The following is a 24,869-nucleotide window of genomic DNA, read 5'->3' on the forward strand; positions in this document are numbered from 1 at the left end:
GGCCAAAGCTCTATCACAATATATTCAAATAAATTAGAACAACAACGAAAATATATAATTTGGAAAAAGAAAAAAAGAGCCGATTGAGACACATAAGGCTCTAAAGAGTTCCCAGGTCTCGAGTAATCTTAAATAAGGCTGTACGAAAATGAAAGAGGATACAAAAGGAATAGAAAAGTGTTTGCTCAACGATTAGCATAAACTTTACTTTTCAATCACATCACCAGAGATAGAGTAGTCTTTCTTTTTAACTCGAAAGCCTACACTCTCACATCTTCATTAAATCTCATACATGGATTTCTCTCTTTCATTATGTATCTTCATCCGTGTACTGGACATACAAATTAAACTGCAAAGAAAGGAGGAAACATAGGAAAAATTCGTTAAATTGGTTGCGATAGCGTTAAGTTCTGTATAGAAAATTCATATAGTCTCATGTAATCAGTTACATAGAGCTCCAATTTTCCCACAGGCCATCTTTTTTTCCTCTTTAATTATTCCTTTAATCGCGTATGCCATAAGAATAAAACTAGATGCACCAAAAGTAACAAGTGAGACTGTTAATTAATGTCGAAGAAGGGGGGCCAGCATCAAAAGGGTTCAAGAGCATAAATAGACATCAAAATAGTGGTGAATGTTTGAGAAACTTGGCCAAGAGGTATCGGCTTTCCGATTATGAATGTTTGAGAGAAAGTTGAGAGAGCATCTAGATCATGACACAAATTAGATCTGATAAGTTATCATGATTGGTTTTGTGTTCCTGTTCATAACATATATCAGAGACTGCTAATTTATATATTCACAAAATGAAAAAACCCAATTACAACTTTATTCATTGACAAATTCAAACACACAGAATTCAGCAATATACTTTGTGAGTTCAGAAACTAACTGTAGACCACAATAATAACAAGAAAGAGAGACTCTTCTCTCAGAAAAGTAAATAGAAGCGGTATTTAAAGAACTTATTTCACACATGCAATCAATAAAATCCATACAGAAATGCTGCATGAATCCAAATCACTTAATACAATTAGCAAAACCAGAAGAGAAACATCAAAAAGGGAAAATATAAACACACATTCAATTAATAAAATAAGTTAGAAACTAGTGTTCTACATACCAAGGATGGGAACTCTTTTATTGAAGAAGGCAGGCAGGAGATGCTCAACTCTCCTCCCCTTCCGATTTCAGCTGTGATTGCTGGGCCTGGTGTGGCTGGAGCATGAGTTGAGCTTGAAGCTGATAGTCAAGAGAATGCTGATGATGTGCAGCAGCAGCAGCTTGCTGTGATTGCATCTGGTGGTTATAAGGGTTGTTGTCAAAGCCGCCACCCAAACCCAAAGAACCAGCTGACACCACACCATTAGTACCAGCAGCTGCATGCATCTGATTAAACCCATTTCCAGTAACTGAATTCGCTGCCGCCGCATCCATCCCATTCACATTATACCTCACAAGCTCTTGCTGATGAGCCTCGAACAATTGTTGTTGTTGTTGCATCAGCTGTCCTCCGCCGCAACCATGTTGGGGCGGAGGACAATTGGAAATCCCCAACATGGGCACAGATGCATTTAGGTCTGTTTGTTGGGAAGGGTGAAAAACTGGTATCATCAATGCCTGAGGGCCAATGTAGGCAGATAAGTCCTTCTTGGCATTGTAGAGGTCAGTCTGGATTTGCTTGAGCTTGCCCTGGAGAATTGAGATGAAACCCACACAGCCGTACACTGGGTCCCTGAGGCGGGCCTCTGCCTCATAGGCCAGTGAAGTCACCGCGTCTTCTCGGTGGGCTGCGTTGAGTTCATTCAGGATCTTGGCGACGTTGCTCGCACCATAAACCCGGTGGACGTTTGCGAATTTCTGAGGCTGGTCGGGTGGGAAATAGGGCGCGAACACGCATTCTTGCGTGCATTTTCGCCGTAGAAACTTGCACGCAGCACAAGGTGAGTGAGTGTTTGATGACATTTTTTTTGTTGGTCCTTAATTTTTCACGATAAACTGCCATGAGAAATTAAAACAGGAACAAAAATGAGTTATCGCTGTTCAAGAATTTACCACAGATAAGATAAAATGGAAATTGCAAGAGAATTAATCAAAACCTAATTAACCCTGAATTTGATCCATTTCTTGATCCGTCATTCTTTACCGAATGATGAAAATAGTGTAGAGCCCTAAAGAGAAATTCTGAGCGTTAATTTGAGAAAACCCTAACCCTAGCTATGAAGCAGCAGAGAGGAATTAATAAATACCCTAATAGATAGATGGGCGAAGCGATCAGAAGGTCAGTGTGTCCACCATTTGAAACTCGCTTTGCCGTGTTGGTCTGGTTGGTCTTTGGATGAGAGGAAAATAACAGGAAATTATATTAGAAGGGAGTGTTTAAAGAGAGTGAAGAGGGGAAGAGAGGCGAGAGAGAGAGAGAGAGAGAGAGAGAGAGAGAGAGAGTGTGTGTGTGTTTTTTATTTACTTAATTATTTACTTTATGCTGTACACTGTGAAAATAAACATGGCTAATTATCTCAGTCTATATATATATAGGAAGTATGTAGGTGTGCAATGTATGGTATATTAATATATGAGGCGTATATACCATATATTCCGAAGTCGACGAGAAGTAGTCAATCTCATAGCATACTTAATAAGGTAACCGAAAGTCTAAGTTTAAATCGTCTCTCCCTTTGAATTTATTCAAGTATTTAGATTAAAATTGCACTAATGAAAAAAGTACTTAGATTATATAGTATGTTTGCGTTATTAAAACTTCAAAAGTGGGGAGAATATAAATGAAAAGGACGCTCTTCTTTTCGATTCATAAAATGCGTTTTGGAGTACAAGAATAGGTTACATGTCTCGCTAGAAAAAGAGATAACTATATAAGAAACTATTTCAATAAAAAGAATAGCAACTTAAAGCATGTAAAATTCCATAAATTATATATACACAGAGATAGAAATGAATTTGAATACAATTATCAGTTGGTATTTTATTGGATGTTTCCGAAGGTACTTATACTTATCATTATTCTAAGTTGTTGGATGAATATTACAATTTACAAACAGGAACATAGTGGCATTTAGCATATTAATACTAACGGATAATCGCAATGCACATAAGTCAGATATGTGTTCTTCTATTCATTATTAAATCACACACGTAAATCAACAAACTCTAACAGAAATATTAACAAATTTAATCAGTCGTAACAACATATTAAACAAAACTTTAACCACTCTTAACAACTCGATCATTGTCATTCATTTGTAATTTGATTTCGAATCCATTTATGATCTTGGCTAATTAAACAAAATTAAATACGTCAAAGTAAAGAAAAGCCCTCTAAACCCTAAAGAAACCCTTCGTTTCTCTCTCATCTCAGACCCTCCCTTCTCCTTTCTCTCAAGCACGGCGTGATAAGGGTAAAGAAACCTTTACCAACCCTCTATAGATAATTAATAAATCTCAATTTCTAGAATATTTTGTTTCATACATAACAGCAGGAAAATTTATTTCAGAAAATCAAAACCACCACAAGAAAAATGACAATATATAGTACTCATAAAAAATTAAAAACTAATAAATAATCTGAGTTTGAACCACAATCTCGTTCAGGATGCTCCTATTTAAAAAGTTACTATATGGAACTGGAAATAGAGTTAGAGCATTTCCAACAACCTCTTCAACCAAAACTGCAACCCAATTTTGTCGCCAAAGACATTACTTGACATGGAATTGGCATCAATTAATTAATACATGGTGGATGGAGAACGGCATCTGCATGCTCTTGCACCACCTTCCAAGCCATGGATACGTGCTTTTCCTCAGTCAGAGTTGTTCCAATTGCACACCGCAACACATAGATGCCTCCAACCACAGCATGGGTCATGAACACCCGACCCGACCCATTGATCGCCTCTAGCAGCTTGCAATTCACTTCGTTTACACATTTTTCATAATTTGTAGTTGGATAATTAGCCTTACTAATTGCTGATGGCGAAACCCGAAAACACACCAAAGAGAACTTTCTAGGCACCACAACCTCAAACCTTTTGTCCATTTCCACAAGCTAATGAAGTTCCTAAGGTTGTTCACCCCATAGCTTCTAAGCACAAGCCATAGTTTGATGGCCCTGAACCTCCTGCTCAAAGCTATTTGCCAGTCCTTGTAGTCCACCACTTGCTTCGAATCCGTGGCCTTGTTCCTCAGATACTCCGGATTTGTCGAAAGTGAGCTTACCAAAGCACTTGGATTCTTAACCCAGAGGCAACAACAGTCGAGGTTTGCGAAGAGCCATTTGTGTTGAAATGTAAATTCTGTTACTGGTTTAAGTTTGTTAGTTGACAGGTGTAAGGCTTAGATTTGTTTCTAGAGTGTAGGTCTCATAGGTCCTAGCTCATGCCAAGTGTGCAGCTCATATTGCTGACACTAAATTGTATGGCTGAGATCATATTCTCTGTTGTACAAAAGGAATGTTCTGTTAGAAATGAATTCAGCGTGTGTATATGATTACAATCTGCCAAACAGATTCTCTCCCTCTCTCTCTCTCTAAAACTTTGTCTCATACACTTTCTGTGCATGAACCTCTACTATTCTATAGAAACTTCAACAATTTGTGCGGATTGAGGCTGAATGAATCTGCACCCTCAACGCCATCGATAAAAGGTCGAAACTCAGGACAAATGCAGGCACTTCCAGCATATGCCGCGTCGACATGAACCCACATGCCGTGTTCTTTTGCCACGTCGCAGAGTGGCCCCAATGGATCAAACGCTGTTACTGCAGTTGTTCCAATTGTGGCACAAAGAAACAATGGGACAAGCCTGTTGAGAGTTAAGCTGCTTACTAGTCTGGAATTAAGCTGCAGAAGTTAATCCTGCAGATTGACAGTGAAGAGGATGAGGAATCGAAGGAGCTGAAGAACTTTCCTTTTTTTAGTAATAGCCGTTACAGATTATGTTAACGGCTAGTTTTCTTACTATTTTAGGAAAGTCCCTTAGCTGTCCTAGATTTTCTGTTGTAACAAATTCTTATCTAGGGTAAGAATTTGAGCCTCCAATGACCTGTGATTGGCTGGAGATAAGTCCTTGTGTCCTAGTTTTTAGGATATGTTTTTTGGCAGCTTGTGTCATGCCTTGTGTGTCTGTTGTTGGCTCTGCTGCAATATAGCAGCAGACTGATAACATTTCATTCACACTCTCTCTTTTTGGATTCTATTCAATACAGCATACGTTGCTAGAGAAAAGGTTTTTTACTGAGAAAACTGTAAAAACCAGAAACAATATCTATGCCAAATTCTAACAAAGCCCAGCTTCTATGTCTGAACAAACAGTCGACTTTAGCACCTCAGGTGAAAGTGCAAATGATGTTGATTTTGTGGTCTCTATGGCCCTGAAATTCTTCGGGTGAATCCCAACAATTTGGGAGGCTTTTTGAAGCGTGCTATGTGTTTGATCTGATCCATACACAACTAGCTTCCCAATATTCTCTCTACCAATTTGGCTTAGCATTTGATCCCTGGCGGCTGCCATGGTACAAACAATGGCCTCACAAGCAGTGCCTTGCAACACACCGCCCCCGTTGCCAGAGAAGAGGAAAGAGGTGGGAAGTTTGAGCATATCTCCAAGCCAATCCATGACAATGGTTTCGAGCTCAGTTGCAGCAGGGGATGCAATCCAATTGAACCCCACAACATTGAAACCAGTGGTGAGCATTTCGCCGAGGAACCCTGCGGTGCTGATAGTTGCAGGGAAGTAGGCAAAGTGGTTAGGGCTTTGCCAGTGTGTAAGGCCAGGGACAATGTGATCTTGAACATCTTGGAGGATGGTTTCAATGGGTTCAGGGTTGTATGGAGCAGATTCTGGCAAGCGTTCTTTGAGATAGCCAGGTTGGACTTGGCTTAGAACTGGGTGTTTCTCTATCTTTTGGTAATAATCAGCAATGAAATCTACCATCATGTGTCCTTGTCTTCTGAACTCCACAAGGTCCAGAGGGCCAGACATGTCGGCAGAATTGTTTTCTTGTGGAGGCTCGAATTTGAGGCTTCCCATTTGGATGAAACTAGTTAACTGGGAAGAGTACTGAAATTGAAAATGGTTTGTTGATGGGCTGCGGCAGTTCTGGGCAGAAATGTTTATATTGATTGAGAGTAACGTATGTGTTATGATGGAGTAATTTCTAATCTCTATATTTGGAAATGACACTATATATTCCAATGAATCTGGTGTTTCTGGTACACGAATTCTCTAGTTGGTGCATTTGAATATCTGTGGCACAAAAGAAATGGTAGCTACGGCATCTTTCCCTCTGCCTTCTCCATTCCTTTTGTGCTATGTATTCAAAAAATTATTTTTTCACTTTAAAATTTGAGTTTTTTTTAAGGCTAAGGGTTTTTTGAAAATGGATTATAAACGAGTTTTTATAAATAAAAAAAATAGTCAAAATTTACCCCATATTTTCATAAATAGTCAAAAAATACATCTAAAAAAACTTAAATACCCTTAAAACTAAAACCCACGTAAACCTATAAACCACAACTAAGATGGACTTGGGAAATCATAACGCAAATATGAAGTCATAATACCTCATGAATGACACCTTGATAAGGCACCGCAAGAACCTCCTCTTTTTTTGGCCAAACTAGCAGAGTAAGCGACAAGAAAGCAATATGTAAATATTTTGACTACTCTATAACGCTTGTAGAAAGGAGTACGACACATCAAGCAAGTCTTATTATTCAATTGGACTTAAACAGACTTGAAAAATTTGTTGTGAGAGAGGCATTTCCAAACTAAACCAACCCTTATATTATTCATTGGACTTAGAAAGATTGACGTGGGATCCAAAAAAGTTACTTTGACGTGTTTTGTTCTGTTGGCTACTTTGACTTGAATATAAAAGTGTGTATTAATTGTATGTGATTAGTGCTCTATATGGAAATGGAGGAGGGGACTGCATCTGGGACTGAGGACGGGAGGAATGGAATGGAAAGTTAGAAGATCGAACCCACTCGTGCGATTTCCTTTTCCTAATGTTTACCGAATTCATCCTGAAAAAAATATCTAAAATCAAATAGTAGCAGTTTTATGCGGGTTTTGGGTTTTAGGGCATTTAAGTCCATTTAGGTGGATTTTGGCTATTTTTGATAAAAATTTGTTATAAACATCCATTCATTGCTTGTTGCACCAATTTTAAGGAATTGATAAGTTTCAAAACTCCATTTGTTTTGAGGATGAGCTCCTCCTCAATTTTAAGGAGCCAAGCTTTTTTCCTTACTGATTTGGCATGGACTATTTAAAAGAGCATGCTTGGCTCCTTAAAATTAAGGAGGAACTCCTCTTTATAACCAATGAAATTTTGACACTTGTAAAATTCCATGAACATTGACAAAGTTTCAACAACAACAAAAATTTGTCACATGTCAAAATAGAAGTTCGTCCTCAATTTTAAGGATTCAGCTTTTTCCTTTTCTTTTCTTGTTGTAACTTTTTCACTGTTGCTTTTGAATATCACAAGCCATAAATATATGGAATTGCACTAATTATTTTGCTTCGCTGCTAGCCATTATGCAAAATCGTACCAATGGATACCGACCGGTAAATGCATGATTTTTACAAACGTTGATGGCTCATTACTCTACACTCAACTCAGAAGTTCGATCATTTAACTTAAATACCAAGATCATAACCAGCAACTAATGTGCTTAAGCAGTAGTTAAATAAACCATCACAAGTCCTCATGGTATTTAACTCCAAGCTTTCATAGATTTATAGAGTTGAGATGTCCAATTTTCTTTGAGAAAACCTAACTATTTGTGTCGGACATGAAATAACTTTCATCTCCTGATTTCATTGTCTCTTCCTTTCTATCTCTCTTCTCACGTGTCTCTTGTTGACATGCACGCGAATTCCTCCACATAGTGCACAATGTCAAACAAAGTATGGCAAAAAATTCAATTATGCTCATATTTTTATTCTTCCCCAATTTGGAGGTATTTATACAAGTAGAAAGATGTGTGAACCCTAAATAAAATAGGAAATAGATTTAAATTAAAATAGAAAATAAATCTAAATTACAATAGAAAATAAATCTCTATTATAATACGACTAGACAAATAGGTAAGGAACCAAAATCCTAACATGGTAAGGAACCAAAATCCTAACTAAATAAAGACTCACCAACACTCCCCCTCAAGTTGGAGCAAAGATATTTCGCATACCCAACTTGACAAGCAAGTCATAGAACACCATACTTGAGACAAACAAATTGTAGAGAAGGTATTTTCGTCAACCACAAGTGGAACAACTGGCAAACCAAAGCAAAGATCGCAGCGGAAACACAAGAGAAAACCCTAACAAATAAGGCACATAGCAGAACACATAAAAGCATAACACAGAAACCCTATGAGCAGGACAGTAGATAAGATAGAACACAGAAATCCTGTGAGCACGGTAGTAGATGTTGGCAAGTCCTTATTTAGTTAGGATTTTGGTTCCTTACCATGTTAAGATTTTAGTTACTTACCTATTTGTCTAGTCCCATTATAATAGAGATTTATTTTCTGTTGGAATTAGATTTATTTTCTATTATAATTTAGATATATTTCCTATTTTATTTCGGGTTCACACATCTTTGTACTTGTATAAATACCTTCAAATTGGGGAAGAACAAAAATATAAGCATAATTGAATATTTGCCATACTTTGTTTGACATGGTATAAGAGCCTAGGTTCTCTTGTCACCTGTGCTTGCAGTCTGCTTGCAATTTAAGTGCTCTCCTCCCCTCCTCTTCAAGGGGGGGAGGGAGAGTGAAAAAGGATATGTTTCTCTTTCCTATACCTTATCTCTCTCAAATGTGTTGCTTGCCCCATTACCTTGACGTATTCCCATGAAGAAATTGTTTATTTCTTGGCTCTGACGACCCATTCTCTTCAAGGGGAGACGGAGAGTGAAGAGAAGTTGTGTCTGTGTGAATTAGCTAAAGTTGATATGAAAGAATTTGTCATTGTCGTTTTCTGCTACTGTTGTTGTCATGGCCGCTACTGCCGCAGTTAACGTTGCCTTTGCTTGCTTCGCTTTCCGTTGATGTGGTCATTATCATTATTGTTGTTGTGGCCTTGCCCTTCGCCTTTGCTTCTGTCTTATCTACTACCGTGCTCATAGGATTTTTGTGTTCTATCTTATGTCACAAAATTCACAAGACAAAGAAAACCCTCCACCCACCCCCGAAAAGGAGGACTGACCAAACTAAGCAAGCAAAGGTGTAGAAAATGTCTTACAGAAGGCAGTTTAACAGGAGTTGTTTCCCTTATTAGAAAAGCTTCACAAAGTACATCCAAATCAAAGGGATGTATGTGTGCATTTTTTTCTCTCATATAAAGGTTGCTTTGAAAGAGCTGATCCAATTCCATCCCTTCCCCTTTCCTGATTAATGTATCTCCCACCACATTATGTAAATAATGAGTCTCTGATATTGACAAAGGCAGTGATCTCTTGCAGAAGAACTCATGGTGAGGCCAAAGCTTATATAGATTTATGAGATCAGTAGCACCACCAAGTTCCCTCGGACCTGATAATAATTTAAGGTTCGAGAAAGCACCTTAACTGTTACAGTGATTCACTTTGCATAAGGAGAGACTAAGAATAGATTAATAACAGCACACGAAAATTAACAAGGCGAAACAAGGTTAACTGACATTTCTTATTACTGAATTTCCTATCCATATCTCACCTTCTCGGGAGAGAAAATCTATGCATACAAATTCTCAAATAGAAGTCTCCGGAAAAAATTTAGCATATAGTTTTCATATGTTTGAGTGGTAACCTTTTCTGATATACCCAGAACATGAAAAAATTTCCAACATGCTATTCGACCATGGGTATGCTGCCACGTACCAAAACATCATCATCCTAAGCTGCAACAAGCTTCGGGCCCCAACCAAATGGCAAATATAAACATATACGACAACAGACCTCGAGTTCAATCTAAGAATAGTGTAAAATAGATAATATCGTTTCTACCCTTTTTCTTCCATTTTCCTTTGCAATACTAGAAAAAGCTCAACTTTAGCCACGGATACACCATGGCCAATACTAGTGCAAGCCACAGACAACTCGTGGCCAAAAGGGTTTTGGCCACGGATTGGCCACAAATCCTGTCATGGTGTCCCTTACATGGTGTTGCCAATGTGTTTTTCCACAGCATAACCAATTTGTGGCCAAATTTACGGTGGGTCATGTTGAAGAATATAAAGTCCCACATCGGAAACTTGATTAAATAAATTAAAATTTATAATAAGTGGTTATACTCGTAATATCACTGAGGCTTTTTGTGATAAAACCTCACACCTATTGGGCTTTGTAAGTGGTTAAGTTAAGGATAATATCGGTGTTGCTAGTAGTGGGCCGCTGACCCGTCTCTCTAAATTTACCATAGTATCATAACGAGACCCCGAACCAAACCCAAACCAGCCACACCTTGATTAGGTACGGCCACCGACCCGACTGATTAGCCAAACCTTGTCATCGACCTGACTAACTCCGCTGAATACAAACCCAAGTTATTAACACCGATGTAGATTTGTTATGTGGTTAGATGGGAGAAAGAGTCTGATATGAACTTGGCTCTACGTGTAGTCAATATATTGTCCTTTTTTTTAGTAGTGATTTTTATTTATTTATTTCTTCTGCAAAGTTAATACATAACACCAGGACAATATATTTCGGAAAACAAAAACCACAAATGACAATTGCACTGATATATAAACAATTAAAAACTAGACAAATTATCTAAGTTTGATCCACAATAATCTTAGTTCCAAGGATCGCATCTGCATGCTCTTGCACCACCTTCCAAGCCATGGCTACGTGCTTTTCCTCAGTGAGACTTGCTCCAATGGCGCAACGTAACACATACATCCCTCCAACCACAGCATGGCTCATGTACACCAGACCCGACCCGTTAATCGCCTCCAGCAACTTGCTATTCACCTCGTTAACTACACATTTTACACCATTTAACAATTCATAATTATGTGCCTTAAGCTTACCATTATCATGATCACTTAGGCTTGGATTAGCCTTGCTAATTGCTGATGGAGAAACCCTAAAACAGACCAAAGAGAAATGCCTAGGGGCCACAATCTCAAACCTTTTGTCCATCCCCACTAGCCCTTCAAAAATCTTGGCCATTTTCACATGGCTCCTAAGAAAGTTCCTAAGGTTGCCCACACCATAGCTTCTAAGCACAAGCCATAATTTGATGGCCTTGAACCTCCTGCTCAAGGCTATTTGCCAGTCCTTGTAGTCCACCACTTGCTTCGAATCCGTGGCCTTGTTCCTCAGAAACTCCGGATTCGTCGAAAGTGAGCTCACCAAAGCACTTGGATTCTTAACCCAGAGGCAACAACAGTCGAGGGTTGTGAAGAACCATTTGTGTGCATTGAGACTGAATGAATCTGCACCCTCAACGCCATCGATAAAGTATTGAAACTCTGGACAAATGAAAGCACTTCCAGCATATGCAGCGTCCACATGAACCCACATGTCATGTTCTTTTGCCACCTCGCAGAGTGGCCCCAATGGATCAACGGCTGTTATTGCGGTTGTTCCCACTGTGGCACATAGAAACAATGGGACAAGCCCAGCTTCTATGTCTGAACAAATAGTCGATTTTAGCACCTCAGGTGATAGTGCAAATGATGTTGATGTTGTGGTCTCTATGGCCCTGAAATTCTTTGGGTGAATCCCAACAATTTGAGAAGCTTTTTGAAGCGCGCTGTGTGTTTGGTCTGATCCATACACAACTAGCTTCCCAATATTCTCTCTACCAATTTGCCTTAGCATTTGATCCCTGGCGGCTGCCATGGTACAAACAATGGCCTCACAAGTAGTGCCTTGCAATACACCTCCGCCGTTGCCAGAGAAAAGGAAAGACTTGGGAAGTTTGAGCATATCTCCAAGCCAATCCATGACAATGTTTTCAAGCTCAGTTGCAGCTGGGGATGCCATCCAATTGAACCCCACAACATTGAAACCAGTGGTGAGCATTTCGCCGAGGAACGCTGCGGTGCTGATAGCTGCAGGGAAGTAGCCAAAGTGGTTAGGGCTTAGCCAATGTGTTAGGCCAGGGACAAGGTGATCCTGCACATCTTGGAGGATGGTTTCAATGGGTTCAGGGTCGTATGGGGCAGATTCTGGCAAGCGTTTTTTGAGATAGCCCGGTTGGACTTGGCTAAGAACTGGGTATTTTTCAATTGTTTTGTAATAATCTGCAATGAAGTCTATGACCATGTGGCCTTGCCTTCTGAATTCCTCAGGGTCTAGAGGGCTAGTGGTCATGTGGGCAGAATTGTTTTCTTGTGGATGCTCGAATTCGACGCTACCCATCATGTGGATGAAGAAACTAGTCAAGTAGGAGAGGAACTAAAAGAGTACTGAAATTCAAAATGGTTGTTGATGAGTTGAGTTTTCCACTTGGAATTGAGGTTTTATATACGAGTGTTGTGTGGAATTCCTGTGGTGGTTTGGTTGCCTACGTCCGTAGCATAACTCTTCAATATATATTTAGTTATATACTCTTTTTTGACATTAGCGATATAAATAAATCATATATCATTTAATTTCTATATAAAAAATTTAAAAATTGACAACCGGTCCTGTTGAATTTAATTTTGATTATTAAATTACTTTGATGACATGTTGAGTGTTTTGGGTTTTTTTATGATGTTTTGGAGTTGGGCTCATTTTAAGAAATCGATGGCAGTTTTATAATTTATAAGAAGTTCGAAGCCTCTTTGTTATGTTGTAAATGAGCTTTGGACATGTTTTTAAAGTCCATTTCATGTAGTTTTTTTAATAATTTCAGCCCATGTCTTGGCATAATAGTGAATCCTTCAATTTTCAATCCAAAGGACGGTGAAAATTGGTCGTCTATGACCTTTTTCGCTGTTGATGCAAGATTCGAACAGGGATGTAAATTTACAACTACTCTAAAAATTTCAATCGATCCGATATGGTGATGTACGTTGAGGATTTGCTTCAAATTCCACTTTTTATACAGGATCGTACCAATCATCAGTTGTTTTCTTGTTCTGTCCTTTGTCATATTAAATTGGATACCAACCAGTAACTGCACGATTGATGCAAACGTTGATGGCTCATTACTCTATATTTAACTCAGAAGTTTGATAAGTTAAATACCAAGATTATGACCAGCAACTAATGTGCTTAAGCAGTAGTTAAATCCACCGTCACAACTGGTAATGGTATTTAACTCTAAGCTTTCTAGGTTGTTGAGATGTCCAATTTTCTTAGGGAAAATCTAACTCTCCACATCGGACATTTATTTCATTGTCTCTCCCTTCTTATCTCTCTTCACATATCTCTCGTTGACACACACACGAATTCCTCCACATAGTGCCCAAATTACAAGACTCGGGCTTGATTTCAGGCAAACTAATGCTAAAAGGCCAAAATTCCATAGGCATGCAGCTACTAGGAGAGGAAGCATTTGCATTTACCTTAAAAGGCCAATGTTCAAATCCCTTTACCCATATGTTCAAATTCCTTTGTCCTAAACTTTTAAGATTTTAGATTTTTTAGACCGAGGCTTTTAGAAAAATGGATTATAAACTTCCATTGCTGGTCATATCTCGAATCCAATTTGTTAAATAGTCAATCCTAAGATCAGTGTCGTTGTCAATGATTGCAGGACACTGACGACTGCAATCACCTTCTTTTTCTTTTCTTTTTTAATTACTCATTCGTGTTAAATTTAACAATTTCGTAAAGGGGAAATTTGTAATTAATAATTTCATGAAGCGAGAATGGGGGGAGACTTTGGAAAAGCCCCAAGGAGAGAGAAAATTTTTAAAACAAGCAAAAATGGACAAAATTGCCCTTATTTATTTTTTGATTTCTTAAGAAATCCTTTACATTTGCATGTCTTTGGTTTGAAAGTTGAGAGGTTATTCTGTCTTTTTTCAAAAAGCTTTGGCTTTTTCCAAAAGTGAAAGTTTTTTTATGGGTAAAACCTAAATTTACTGAGAATGGGATCTGAAATATAGAGGTGAGAAGAGAAGCACTCTTAAAATTTCATCCAAAGTGTCTACGTTGTCAAGAAGATTTTCTATCCTTTTCATAATTTTTACTAATAAAACGCTATCAATATTTCATAAGTCCTAACACTGATATTTCTAGAGATACATATACCGGCATTTTCATCCGTCCACCTCAAATTTCTCCTGTCCTCAATCTACGTTAAGAAAAACAGGTATTCATCAAGAAACATGGATGAGAAATTACACAAAGCAAGATGGAAGAAGATAGATTGGAACAATAAAACAAAAGCTGATTGTTTTACATTTCTGTCATTTTAACATATAAACCATGTGACATGTGTTCAATGATAAACAGGATCCTAGGTTTATATGGTCTAAAATACTTCATAGTTTGCCTTGTCCCTTTTCTTTTGATGCATTGACTGCTAGCTTAACTGAGGACTTTTGGGAGTTACAAAATCCAGAGAAACCGAGGCAATGTGTTTTAAACCGATCACCTCTAGCTGTCAGTCTCAGTTATCTTTGGATTCTGATAATGACAAAATTGGCAGGAACACTAGTCAGAATTAAGCAAATGGAAAGGAAAAGAAACAAAAAAAAACACAAACACAAACTTGCTAAAAGAAAAGTAGAAAAGCAAATAACAAAACAATGAAAACCCAGAATATCCTTCTCAAAGACCATTCTAACTTCTGCCTCCATTACCTGGCTTTTTTATGTCCAAAGACAGAAGGATCTTCAAAACCATCGAGCCTCCTCTTCTGAATGAACTGTAAAGAGATAAAAAGAAAAGGGATCACACATGATGATCCAGAGGAGATGTAAAATTCGATATCTTACATTTTTTCCTTCTTTTTTTTTCTTTTTTATTGGCACAATTTCATGTTACATAAACAGAATCGGGTACTCCACTCAAATTCAAAATGGCAAATTAACACAGCTCATACAAGGTCGGAACCCTAAAGGCAGGAATTTATTTTACTTTGGAGTATGCATAAAGTCATGTTATAATGCACTCTCATAGAGTCCCACACCATAGAAACCCTTTACATTTGAGACAAACATCGCCATCACAAGAGTGAGTAGATGAAGATCACTCAATCCCTCCCTATCTCTTGATTTAAATTAAATCAACTGTGACACCATTTACCACTTATCACTACCAATAATTGACTGATTACAGCAGCACTAACTAAAGGGTACTTTCAAAGCCAGAAAAATACAAGTGGCACAGCATTTGTCAACTGTTTCTGAAACATCCTACACTCAAACAATGGAGACACACAAAGTACTGGTAGATGGCCACCCATATCAGGTGCTGTAATCTATTATTCTGCTATGCCTAGTTATGTTCATATTAAAGAAGGGTAAACAATTGAACCATGCAATCCCTACATGGGCAATAAAAAGAGTCATGTTCTTACCATATCTTGTCGTTCCTTCAACTGCTCAGTTTTCAAGCCGTAATCAACATTTATATTCTTAACAGCATCACCACTGTTGTCCTTGTGACGGTTTTTGTGCTTCTTATGATCTTTATCCTTGTCTTTGTGCTTCTTATGCTTCCTCTCCTTGTTTTCTAATTCACTCTTTGACTTCACCACTGAGGTACGGATCCCCTTCTCTGCCTGTTAACACCATACAAGAATGACTTTATGTCACAGAATTCACAAGACAAAGAAAACCCTCCACCCACCCCCGAAAAGGAGGACCGACCAAACTAAGCAAGCAAAGGTGTAGAAAATGTCTTACAGAAGGCAGTTTAACAGGAGTTGTTTCCCTTATTAGAAAAGCTTCACAAAGTACATCCAAATCAAAGGGATGTATGTGTGCATTTTTTTCTCTCATATAAAGGTTGCCTTGAAAGAGCTGATCCAATTCCATCCCTTCCCCTTTCCTGATTAATGTATCTCCCACCACATTATGTAAATAATGAGTCTCTGATATTGACAAAGGCAGTGATCTCTTGCAGAAGAACTCATGGTGAGGCCAAAGCTTATATAGATTTATAAGATCAGTAGCACCACCAAGTTCCCTCGGACCTGATAATAATTTAAGGTTCAAGAAAGCACCTTAACTGTTACAGTGATTCACTTTGCATAAGGAGAGACTAAGAATAGATTAATAACAGCACACGAAAATTAACAAGGCGAAACAAGGTTAACTGTCATTTCTTATTACTGAATTTCCTATCCATATCTCACCTGCTCGGGAGAGAAAATCTATGCATACAAATTCTCAAATAGAAGTCTCCGAAAAAATTTAGCATATAGTTTTCATATGTTTGAGTGGTAACCTTCTCAGGACTCTTCCAAGAGACCATTTCATGATCAAAAGGGTTGAGTAAAGCTCTAATTGATATATCACTGCGTTTAATCCTCACGTACTACTCCAGACGTGAAGCTCTAATAAACAGTGAATCCAGAAACACTTATCTACAAGGAATTACAAAATACGCATAGAAAACTAGAATCTTTGTTTGAAAATGAGATACCATGCCTCAATTACATGAACTTTTAATAGCAATCAAACACATGAGAAAGCAAAAAAACAAAACAAGCCTCTCATCATCTAAAGCTTCTTACTTACCCCTTCCAAACCTTTTGGCTTCAAGATCCATCTGTTTAGTGACACATTAAAGTTCCCAGTCAACTTCCTCTATCATTTGAATTCAAATAAATTTTTATAAATTTTAAATAACAAATAATAAATTTAGCAGCCTTTTCAGCCTAGAGGAAACATGAAACCAATGCACTAGATAAAGCCAAGCCAAATAACATCCGAAACCTAGTATCTCAGATGAAACTAGAGCACAACCAGAGCACCATCCCAATGACTCATTACATATATTATCAGAGACCCATTAAAAAACACAGATAAACAAAACAGAATAAAATTTCTAGGATCAAATGCATCAAAGCTTCAAAACAAAAAACCACGTTCCATGTTCATCTAATATGCTTCGAGTTGAATATATTCTAGTGAAATACCACGCCAATCCAAAATCGAAGCTTTCCAGCAGAGAGAAGAAGAGAGAGAGACCTGAAAACGACACGCCGTAGAGAAAATAGGAAGAGGTAGATTGATAATTGAACGTCGGAGATTGGCGGTTGGCGGCAGAATCGCCGGTAATCGTTAATTTTGGATATAGAGGGAAACTTTAGGTTTGAGTTTTTAGTTCCAAGGAGAACCTAAAACTAGAAGTCACCGACTGTAATGGGCTTTTAGTTATATTGGGCTACAGGGTATACATGGGCTTTTGGTTCATGAAATTTTCCCCCAAATCATCTTTTGTTGGGCTTAGATAGATGGAATAAATAAATTGCTATTGGAGCCGTTCTAATTATAGTTTTTTTTTAAATTTTAATACAAGCGATATTGAAATAGGGGGACTCGAAATCTCATGTGTAGGGAGAACCGCTCGTTCTTGTTTTTTTCATGGTATAAAATGGAAAATTATTTAGATGAAGTGATAACTCATTTTGCTTGCATTTCCTTATGCTAAATACACAAAGGAATTTAGCTATATGATAATATGACCATCAAATATAAACTTATTTCTTTCTTTCATCTTTACTTTTGAGTCTCATAAAGGGATGCTCAAAACTCATCTGGCCCAAAAATTAAAATATTGTAAAGATGAATTTGACCTTGGCACTCTGGTCTTTGAACTTCAAATCTTTTTTGGTTTGGTCTTCAAATTATAATATTATTATAGTAAAAAAAAAATTAGAAAGTAAAACCAATGTTACGAAAGTGTGAAGTCTTTGGGGACCATTAACAGTCTATATGTAATTTTGCCAATTGAAAAGTTAAGAAAAAAGTCTAGACAATTCCTCCAACCCACCCCAACAACACCAACAGTGTTTGATCAGATAAGTCTTTGATGAGGTTTGGTACGATATGTCACTTCTAGCAACTCAAACAGTTGGTGCCGGTTTGTCTTTTTCATCTAGAAAAGGTGACGCATATAGGGGTGAATAAGGTCCGGATTAGATTGATTTTACTTCAAAATTACGGTTGAACAAATTACAATATAACAATTTGATTTGGTTTAATTTTAACGAAAGTCATAAAAGAAACCAAAACCAAACCAATTTAAAATAAATTGGTTCGGCCAGTTTGAGCCTAAGTATAATTCTCTTCCCTTTTGCATTTTTTTGACATTGCTAGCCTAATTACAACCAACAAATTCACACTTGCTCCATACTTAAATTATTTTCTAGAGTATGAAACCATCCTAAAGCTCAACATGCCATAAAACTTCAAATTTCAATTACTTATATAACTCAATTCAAATATTCATATATAGTTTTCACCTAATTAGAGTATTATACATGTAAACTATAATATAAATAAATAAATATACACATAAACAATTTGATTTGGTTTAGTTTGGGTCGATTTATAAAAGCTCAAAATCAAATCATATACGTTCCGGTTTGATTTTTAAACCGTTTGACTTTTTCTTAATCAAATTACAATTTAAATCAGCCAGTTTCATCAATTCGGCTGGATTGATGCCCACCCATAGACCCATCAGTGTCTGGCAATTTCAATCATTCGGCTGCCTAAGCATTTCTTGCTAATAAAAATACAGCTTTCATTTAATTTAACCCCCAAAAAAATCATTCATTTATCATTTACCACACTATTGATCTATATGAATACAGGGTTTAAAGGTTACATTTGTTGGTGGAAGGGTTTTGAAGTTACATGGTCTATAAGGGTGGCTTGGTAAGTTTCGATTGTAAAAGACTATTTCAATTAAAATAGACTATTGTTATGTTTCGGTGTTACTAATAAAAGTGGGATTTTTCTTACTAGTGCTATAGTGGACAATTATTAGGATTAGCACCGGTCACAATCCGATCATGACTAGTCCATCTAACGAGGCCTATGAAATAAACTTAAAAGTGAGTAATCAATAACACTCGACACTTTGATTAAGAATTAAACATAATATGATAATAATTATGTTTTGATCATATAATTCAAACAACACAGCTACTACATCATCATATGCTTTTGAACCGTAGTCGAATTGCTAATCACAAAAAAACAGACATTAGGTTTGGTCAAGGGCTTAATCACTTTTGATTATATCACACACTAACCATAAGTTGTTACGCCTTAATTATCCCTTAACAACAAAATTAGTAAAACTCTAAGCAAAAATCTCTGGCATATTGAAATTAATCCATACATCACTCTCCACCCTTGGATCAAATGACTAAAACTCCATCCTACGACTCTGATGATATCATCACGCCAAATACCTCCCTTTCCTCACCCACAATTTATTATCCATCTGAAAGCTACGCGCGTCAATTCGTAGGTGCCACATAACTTCACGTGCAAACATTTTCGTCCAATGAAAACGAAACCAAGCAGGACCCCACACAGTAAAACCCAATTACTGTTGTCCACGTGTCAACCCAATTACTCTTTGGATGCTTGAATGTTTCCTTCCTTCGACTGTCGGCGATCTCTCTCCGCTTAGCTGTCACTCCACACAACCCTGACGCACCCCGACACGTGTCACTCTGCCAGTGGTCAAAACATATCCCCTGTTAGTTCCCTCATGTATTCGAAACCAAACCCGCACTATAAAAACCCCCCAAAATGACACCCTGTTTGTGTCGGCAGAAAACAGCGCATTGATTCATGCCGCCGAGAGATATTTTCCCGAGAAAACAGATTCAAACATAAAACCCCAGGATATTTTCCCGGAAAATTCCGCCGAAATTCAAAAACAAGAAAATGTTGAAGCGAAGGTCCAATTCGTACGGCAGAGCCAGGGATAGCTCCAATACGGCGCCGTCTTCGACGTCAAGGGACGAGGAAGTTGCGTGGGAAATGAGACCCGGAGGAATGCTGGTTCAGAAAAGAGGTGAGAAATCGGACGTTCCGGCTCCGAATTTACGGCTTCGGATTGCTTTCGGTGCTCTGCGGTACGAGATCTCGGCAGCCTCTCAATCCACCTTCGGTAATTAATTTGCTTGATTTAACCTTTCGCATTCTGTATTTTGACACGTCATTCTTTGCTTTCTGTTTGGCTCCCGAGAAAATATATTAATCACATTTTCTCGGTAACCAAACAAACCAGTAATTGTCAGTAATTTGGAGGGGAAAAAAGATTAGATTACTGTTTTTGCTTTAAAATTGAATTGTCTATGTTGTCATCCAATTAGAGAGTGCAATGTTGAGTGAGTGAGTGGTGGTGAAATGTGATGGTAAAATGGTAAATTACAATGGGGAGTTGACTGGACTGGAACCAAAATGTACTGTACAGGGGAGTTGAAGAAGGTTCTGACGGCAGAGACTGGGTTACAGCCTGGCGAGCAGAGGCTATTATTCAGAGGAAAAGAGCGAGAAAACGGTGAGTATTTGGACATGTGGGGGGTCAAAGACCGGTCAAAAGTCATACTGATCCAGGACCCAGCGAGCATCGAGAGAAGGGCCGATGAGATGCGTCGAAATGCTAAGATCCAGAGCGCACATCGCGCCATATCGGACGTGTCCGTGGAGGTCGATAAGCTCGCGGAGCAGGTAAGCAAACCCCAGAACTCACTCTGTCACTGGGTCAATGTTTATTTTATGTTGGCTTGTTTTTTAGTTGGATAAAAAAATTTGGAGTGAGGTCAGCCGTTGGATTGGGAGTGTGATGATTGCATCCAAAGTGGGTGAGACAGCTGGGCTTGGGATGTTGAATCTTGACCATTAAGCTGGGTTTTAGTGGGGTCCTTTTGGATTGAATTGACTCAGGACTTTGTTTTGCACAATGGATCATCTTCCTGTAAAACTTAATCATGACCTGGGGGCTTCCTGGGGGCCAACATAGTGATTTCATGAAAGCCCAGTTTATTTTCAAAAATAAAAAATAAAAAATTTGCGAGAGCCCGTTGAAATTTGTCAGTGAATCATTGGTTGTTGATTCTTCAATTTTTTTTTCTATATTAAAAGAGATGTTTGGTAGATATTCCAAGCCTAGAACAATAATATGGATGCATTGTCCTTTTTCAGCCATCACTTATCTGTCTTTTGATTCTTTTTGGTCACATAATACTTATTTACTAATTTCCTCTTTTTTTCATAGGTCTCTGCAATTGAAAAATCCATCTCAAATGGAGTCAAGGTAGCAGAAGTTCAGATCACAACACTCATTGAGATGCTCATGAGGCAAGCCATCAAGCTGGACAACATTTCTGCAGAAGGAGATGCTGTTGCTTCAAAAACTTTGCAGGTAATATATATATATATATATATATATATATATAGTTATTATCTCATTTAGACGTACCCATTGCAAACATAGAGGAATTGAGAGAGGGGTAGTGGGTACGCGCAGTAATAATGTCCGGACGTTCGTATAGGAGAATTTCTTTGTATATATATATATTGAGGTTTTGAGCTAATTTTAGTGCAATAAGAAGGCTAATTTTGGAAGTTGGTTTTTTTCCAGGGCAAGAGGGTGCAGAAATGTGTTGAAAGTCTGGATGTGCTGAAGATATCAAATGCAAATGTAAAGCCTGTTGTTGTGACGACCAAGTGGGAGACATTTGACCCCCCTCCAACCACACCCCATTGGGAATTTTTTGATTGATCTTTTATGATCACGGTCGCCTTTTTTGGTTTTCTTTGCTCATTCGTGTTATGTAATTAGCTGGAGAGGAGCACAGTGAACTACCTGTACTTATAGCTCTTCCTCCTCCATGAACTTTGCCAATAAATGTTGGTTATAATATATAGTTAGACCAGTGCAGTTTTACCATAGCGCTTTGCTACTATTTTAACAGAATTCTGTGGACACTTTCCTCATGAAGCCATGCTGTTTAATCCATAAGCAGAGAGAAGATAATGTGGCTCTATTATAACTTATAAAGATCAAAGTTCAAAGTACTGATCTTTTTGGACACGTGACCAGTTTAAGTGACATGGAACGCATCGGGTGGGATTATAGATTCTCGGTTCAACTTTCAAATAAAAAGAAAAAATTAGAAATCTTTTCATGTTACTCACATTTTAATACAATGTTCCATAATCAACAATTTCAATTCACATTCTAATTAAAAACTTCACCTAAACATTTAATATTTGTAACATTTCAACTAAAATTGGTTAGAATCTATTCTTTAAGTAAAATAAAATGTTTTATAATAAGAATAAAATAAAATGTTAAATACATTGAAGTAGCCCCACTCAACAAACCCAAAGCCCAAATTAACTCTTACATATACATATTTGCAGCTAACAATTGGAACCCCTCTCTCACATAAACATGATCCGATGCTCCCAAAACAGCCCTCACTCCTCCACCCATCTTTTCCACATACATTCTCAGCAAAAACCTTTACTCACAACCCCAAAACCCTCTTCTCTTCACTTTCAGCCCCCTCACCAACTTTCCCACAAAACCCAATACACTACATTCTCCAAAAGTGCATTGCTCTCTTGCAATGCTGTGCATCCTCCAAGTTGAAGATGCAGCAAATCCATGCCTTCTCTGTAAGGCATGGTGTTCCACTCAGCAGCCCAGACATGGGCAAACACCTCATTTTCACCACTGTGTCTCTCAAAGCCCCTATGCCCTATGCCCACCAGATATTTTCCCAAATCAGAAGCCCTAATGTCTTCACATGGAACACCATGATTAGAGGATATGCTGAGAGTGAGAACCCAACTCCTGTTCTTCAACTTTACCACCAAATGCATGTGAATTCTGTGGAACCTGATACACACACTTACCCTTTTCTTCTAAAGGCTGTGGCTAAGTTGACGAATGTTAGAGAGGGTGAGAAGATACATTCCATTGCTCTGAGAAATGGGTTTGAGTCATTGGTCTTTGTTAAGAACACTTTGCTTCACATGTATGCATGTTGTGGCCATGTTGAGAGTGCACACAGGGTGTTTGAGTCAATCTCTGAGAGAGACCTTGTTGCTTGGAATTCTGTGATTAATGGGTTTGCTTTGAACGGGAGGCCCAATGAGGCTTTGACTGTTTTCAGGGATATGAGTTTGGAGGGTGTTCAGCCAGATGGGTTCACCATGGTTAGCTTGTTGTCTGCTTGTGCTGAGCTTGGAACTTTGGCTTTGGGTAGGAGGATCCATGTGTATATGCTGAAGGTGGGCTTGACCGGGAATTCACATGCTACTAATGCCCTTCTGGACCTTTATGCAAAGTGTGGGAACATCAGAGAGGCACAAAAGGTGTTCAAAACGATGGACGAAAGGAGTGTGGTTTCGTGGACTGCTTTAGTTGTTGGGTTGGCTGTTAACGGGTTTGGTAATGAAGCACTTGAGCATTTCCAGGAATTGAGGAGAGAGGGATTGGTGCCTACTGAGATCACTTTTGTTGGGGTCTTGTATGCCTGTAGTCATTGCGGGATGGTTGATGAAGGATTCAATTACTTTAGAATGATGAAAGAGGAGTATGGAATTGTCCCCAGAATAGAACATTATGGTTGCATGATTGATTTGTTAGGTAGGGCTGGCTTAGTGAAAGAAGCATATGAATACATTAACAACATGCCCATGCAGCCCAATGCTGTTATATGGAGGACCTTGTTAGGAGCATGCACAATACACGGGCACTTGGCTCTCGGAGAGACTGCAAGAGCCCACATCCGAGAATTAGAGCCTGGACATAGTGGAGATTATGTGCTCCTCTCCAATCTCTATGCATCTGAGCGTCGTTGGTCAGATGTGCAAAAGGTGAGGAGGACAATGCTTAGTGATGGGGTGAGGAAAACTCCAGGGTATAGCATTGTTGAGTTGAGGAATTGTATTTATGAGTTTACGATGGGTGATAGATCTCATCCCCAAAGTGAAAAGATATACACAATGCTAGCAGAGATCACAAATCTGTTGAAACCGAAAGGGTACGTGCCTCATACAGAAAATGTTCTTGCAGACATAGAGGAGGAGGAAAAAGAATATGCATTGTCCTACCATAGTGAAAAAATTGCAATTGCCTTTATGATCCTAAATACTGCACCAGGGATCCCAATTAGGATTTGGAAGAATTTGAGAGTTTGTGCAGACTGTCATCTTGCAATTAAACTCATATCCAAGGTTTATGACCGGGAGATTGTTGTGAGGGATCGTAGTCGATTTCACCATTTCAGAGATGGTTCTTGTTCTTGTAGAGATTACTGGTAACATCTGGAGCGCTTTGCTTCTATGAGTTGAGCTCAAATGATAAAGAGGTATGACATGGCAGGGATGAAGCTGCCATTGAAGATCTGCATATGACATGCAAAGTTTGGCCATTTTTTGCCTTGACCGGCCAGTCATTTGTTGCCAATCTACGGCCTCTTCTATGCTTTTTGATAGCAATCCTTGACAAAATATTAATCTCCAAATGTCATATCATTATCTTCTAAACATTTTTGTGTTCCAAGTTCTTAATAGGACAATTTCTGAAAAGCTTTGAAGTATTTGCATGGGTTGCCTCATATCAACGGTCATTACTTTCTGCGGATATTTGATACCACCATTACTCATCCCACTAATTTGACATATTTAGAAAACTGAAGAGGCACAAAATCAGAAGTTGAACAAAGATGGTTTAACAAAAATGTGCGAGAGAGAGGGTTACCAGCTTACCAAATGGCTCAAGATGAACGTTGGCGCATCTTATGCATTTCATCAATTATGTACGAATCCTTATTTTCTTACGAAAATTGGAAAGGAGAATGATATTAGTGGGTTAATCCCTCTTATTCCTATTTTGTCACCTTTGTTTCAATTAAGCTTTTTAAAATTTTCATTGCCCATTTATTGAAAAACCTATTAGATAATGACACAACAATT

At 38.2% G+C, this 24,869-nt stretch overlaps 5 protein-coding genes and 1 pseudogene across 7 annotated transcripts; 2 read left to right on the forward strand and 4 right to left on the reverse strand.

The window, feature by feature from the left end:
* LOC18779795 (LOB domain-containing protein 6) lies at positions 1,168-1,965 on the reverse strand. Its single transcript, XM_007212416.1, has one exon. The coding sequence runs from the start codon at positions 1,963-1,965 to the stop codon at positions 1,168-1,170; it is 798 nt and encodes a 265-aa protein (XP_007212478.1).
* On the reverse strand, positions 3,740-6,044 carry LOC18779228 (annotated as a pseudogene).
* Positions 10,625-12,436, reverse strand: LOC18779803 (tyrosine decarboxylase 1). The gene has a single exon (XM_020563274.1). It carries the CDS (start codon positions 12,382-12,384, stop codon positions 10,783-10,785), a length of 1,602 nt encoding a protein of 533 aa, XP_020418863.1. The 5' UTR covers positions 12,385-12,436; the 3' UTR covers positions 10,625-10,782.
* On the reverse strand, positions 14,291-17,226 carry LOC18779424 (probable mediator of RNA polymerase II transcription subunit 19b). 3 transcript variants are annotated; one of them, XM_020563275.1, is made up of 6 exons: positions 17,097-17,226; positions 16,644-16,674; positions 15,807-16,096; positions 15,479-15,682; positions 14,760-14,824; positions 14,291-14,583 (listed from the first exon to the last, which is right to left on the reverse strand). In XM_020563275.1, exons 2-6 carry the CDS (start codon positions 16,672-16,674, stop codon positions 14,571-14,573), a joined length of 603 nt encoding a protein of 200 aa, XP_020418864.1. In that variant the 5' UTR covers positions 17,097-17,226; the 3' UTR covers positions 14,291-14,570. The 3 variants fall into 3 exon arrangements, with proteins under 3 accessions (XP_020418864.1, XP_020418865.1, XP_007214732.1); XM_020563276.1 differs by having other exon boundaries at positions 16,644-17,226; XM_007214670.2 differs by lacking the exon at positions 14,291-14,583 and having other exon boundaries at positions 14,756-14,824.
* Positions 19,687-21,847, forward strand: LOC18781459 (BAG family molecular chaperone regulator 2). Its single transcript, XM_007211827.2, has 4 exons — positions 19,687-20,043; positions 20,350-20,606; positions 21,154-21,300; positions 21,520-21,847. The coding sequence occupies exons 1-4, from the start codon at positions 19,818-19,820 to the stop codon at positions 21,658-21,660; spliced, it is 771 nt and encodes a 256-aa protein (XP_007211889.1). The 5' UTR covers positions 19,687-19,817; the 3' UTR covers positions 21,661-21,847.
* LOC18778671 (pentatricopeptide repeat-containing protein At4g21065) lies at positions 22,164-24,493 on the forward strand. Its single transcript, XM_007212588.2, has one exon. It carries the CDS (start codon positions 22,344-22,346, stop codon positions 24,213-24,215), a length of 1,872 nt encoding a protein of 623 aa, XP_007212650.2. The 5' UTR covers positions 22,164-22,343; the 3' UTR covers positions 24,216-24,493.

The sequence above is a fragment of the Prunus persica genome, chromosome G4 (assembly GCF_000346465.2).
Source record: "Prunus persica cultivar Lovell chromosome G4, Prunus_persica_NCBIv2, whole genome shotgun sequence".
NCBI classification, from domain to species: domain Eukaryota; kingdom Viridiplantae; phylum Streptophyta; class Magnoliopsida; order Rosales; family Rosaceae; genus Prunus; species Prunus persica.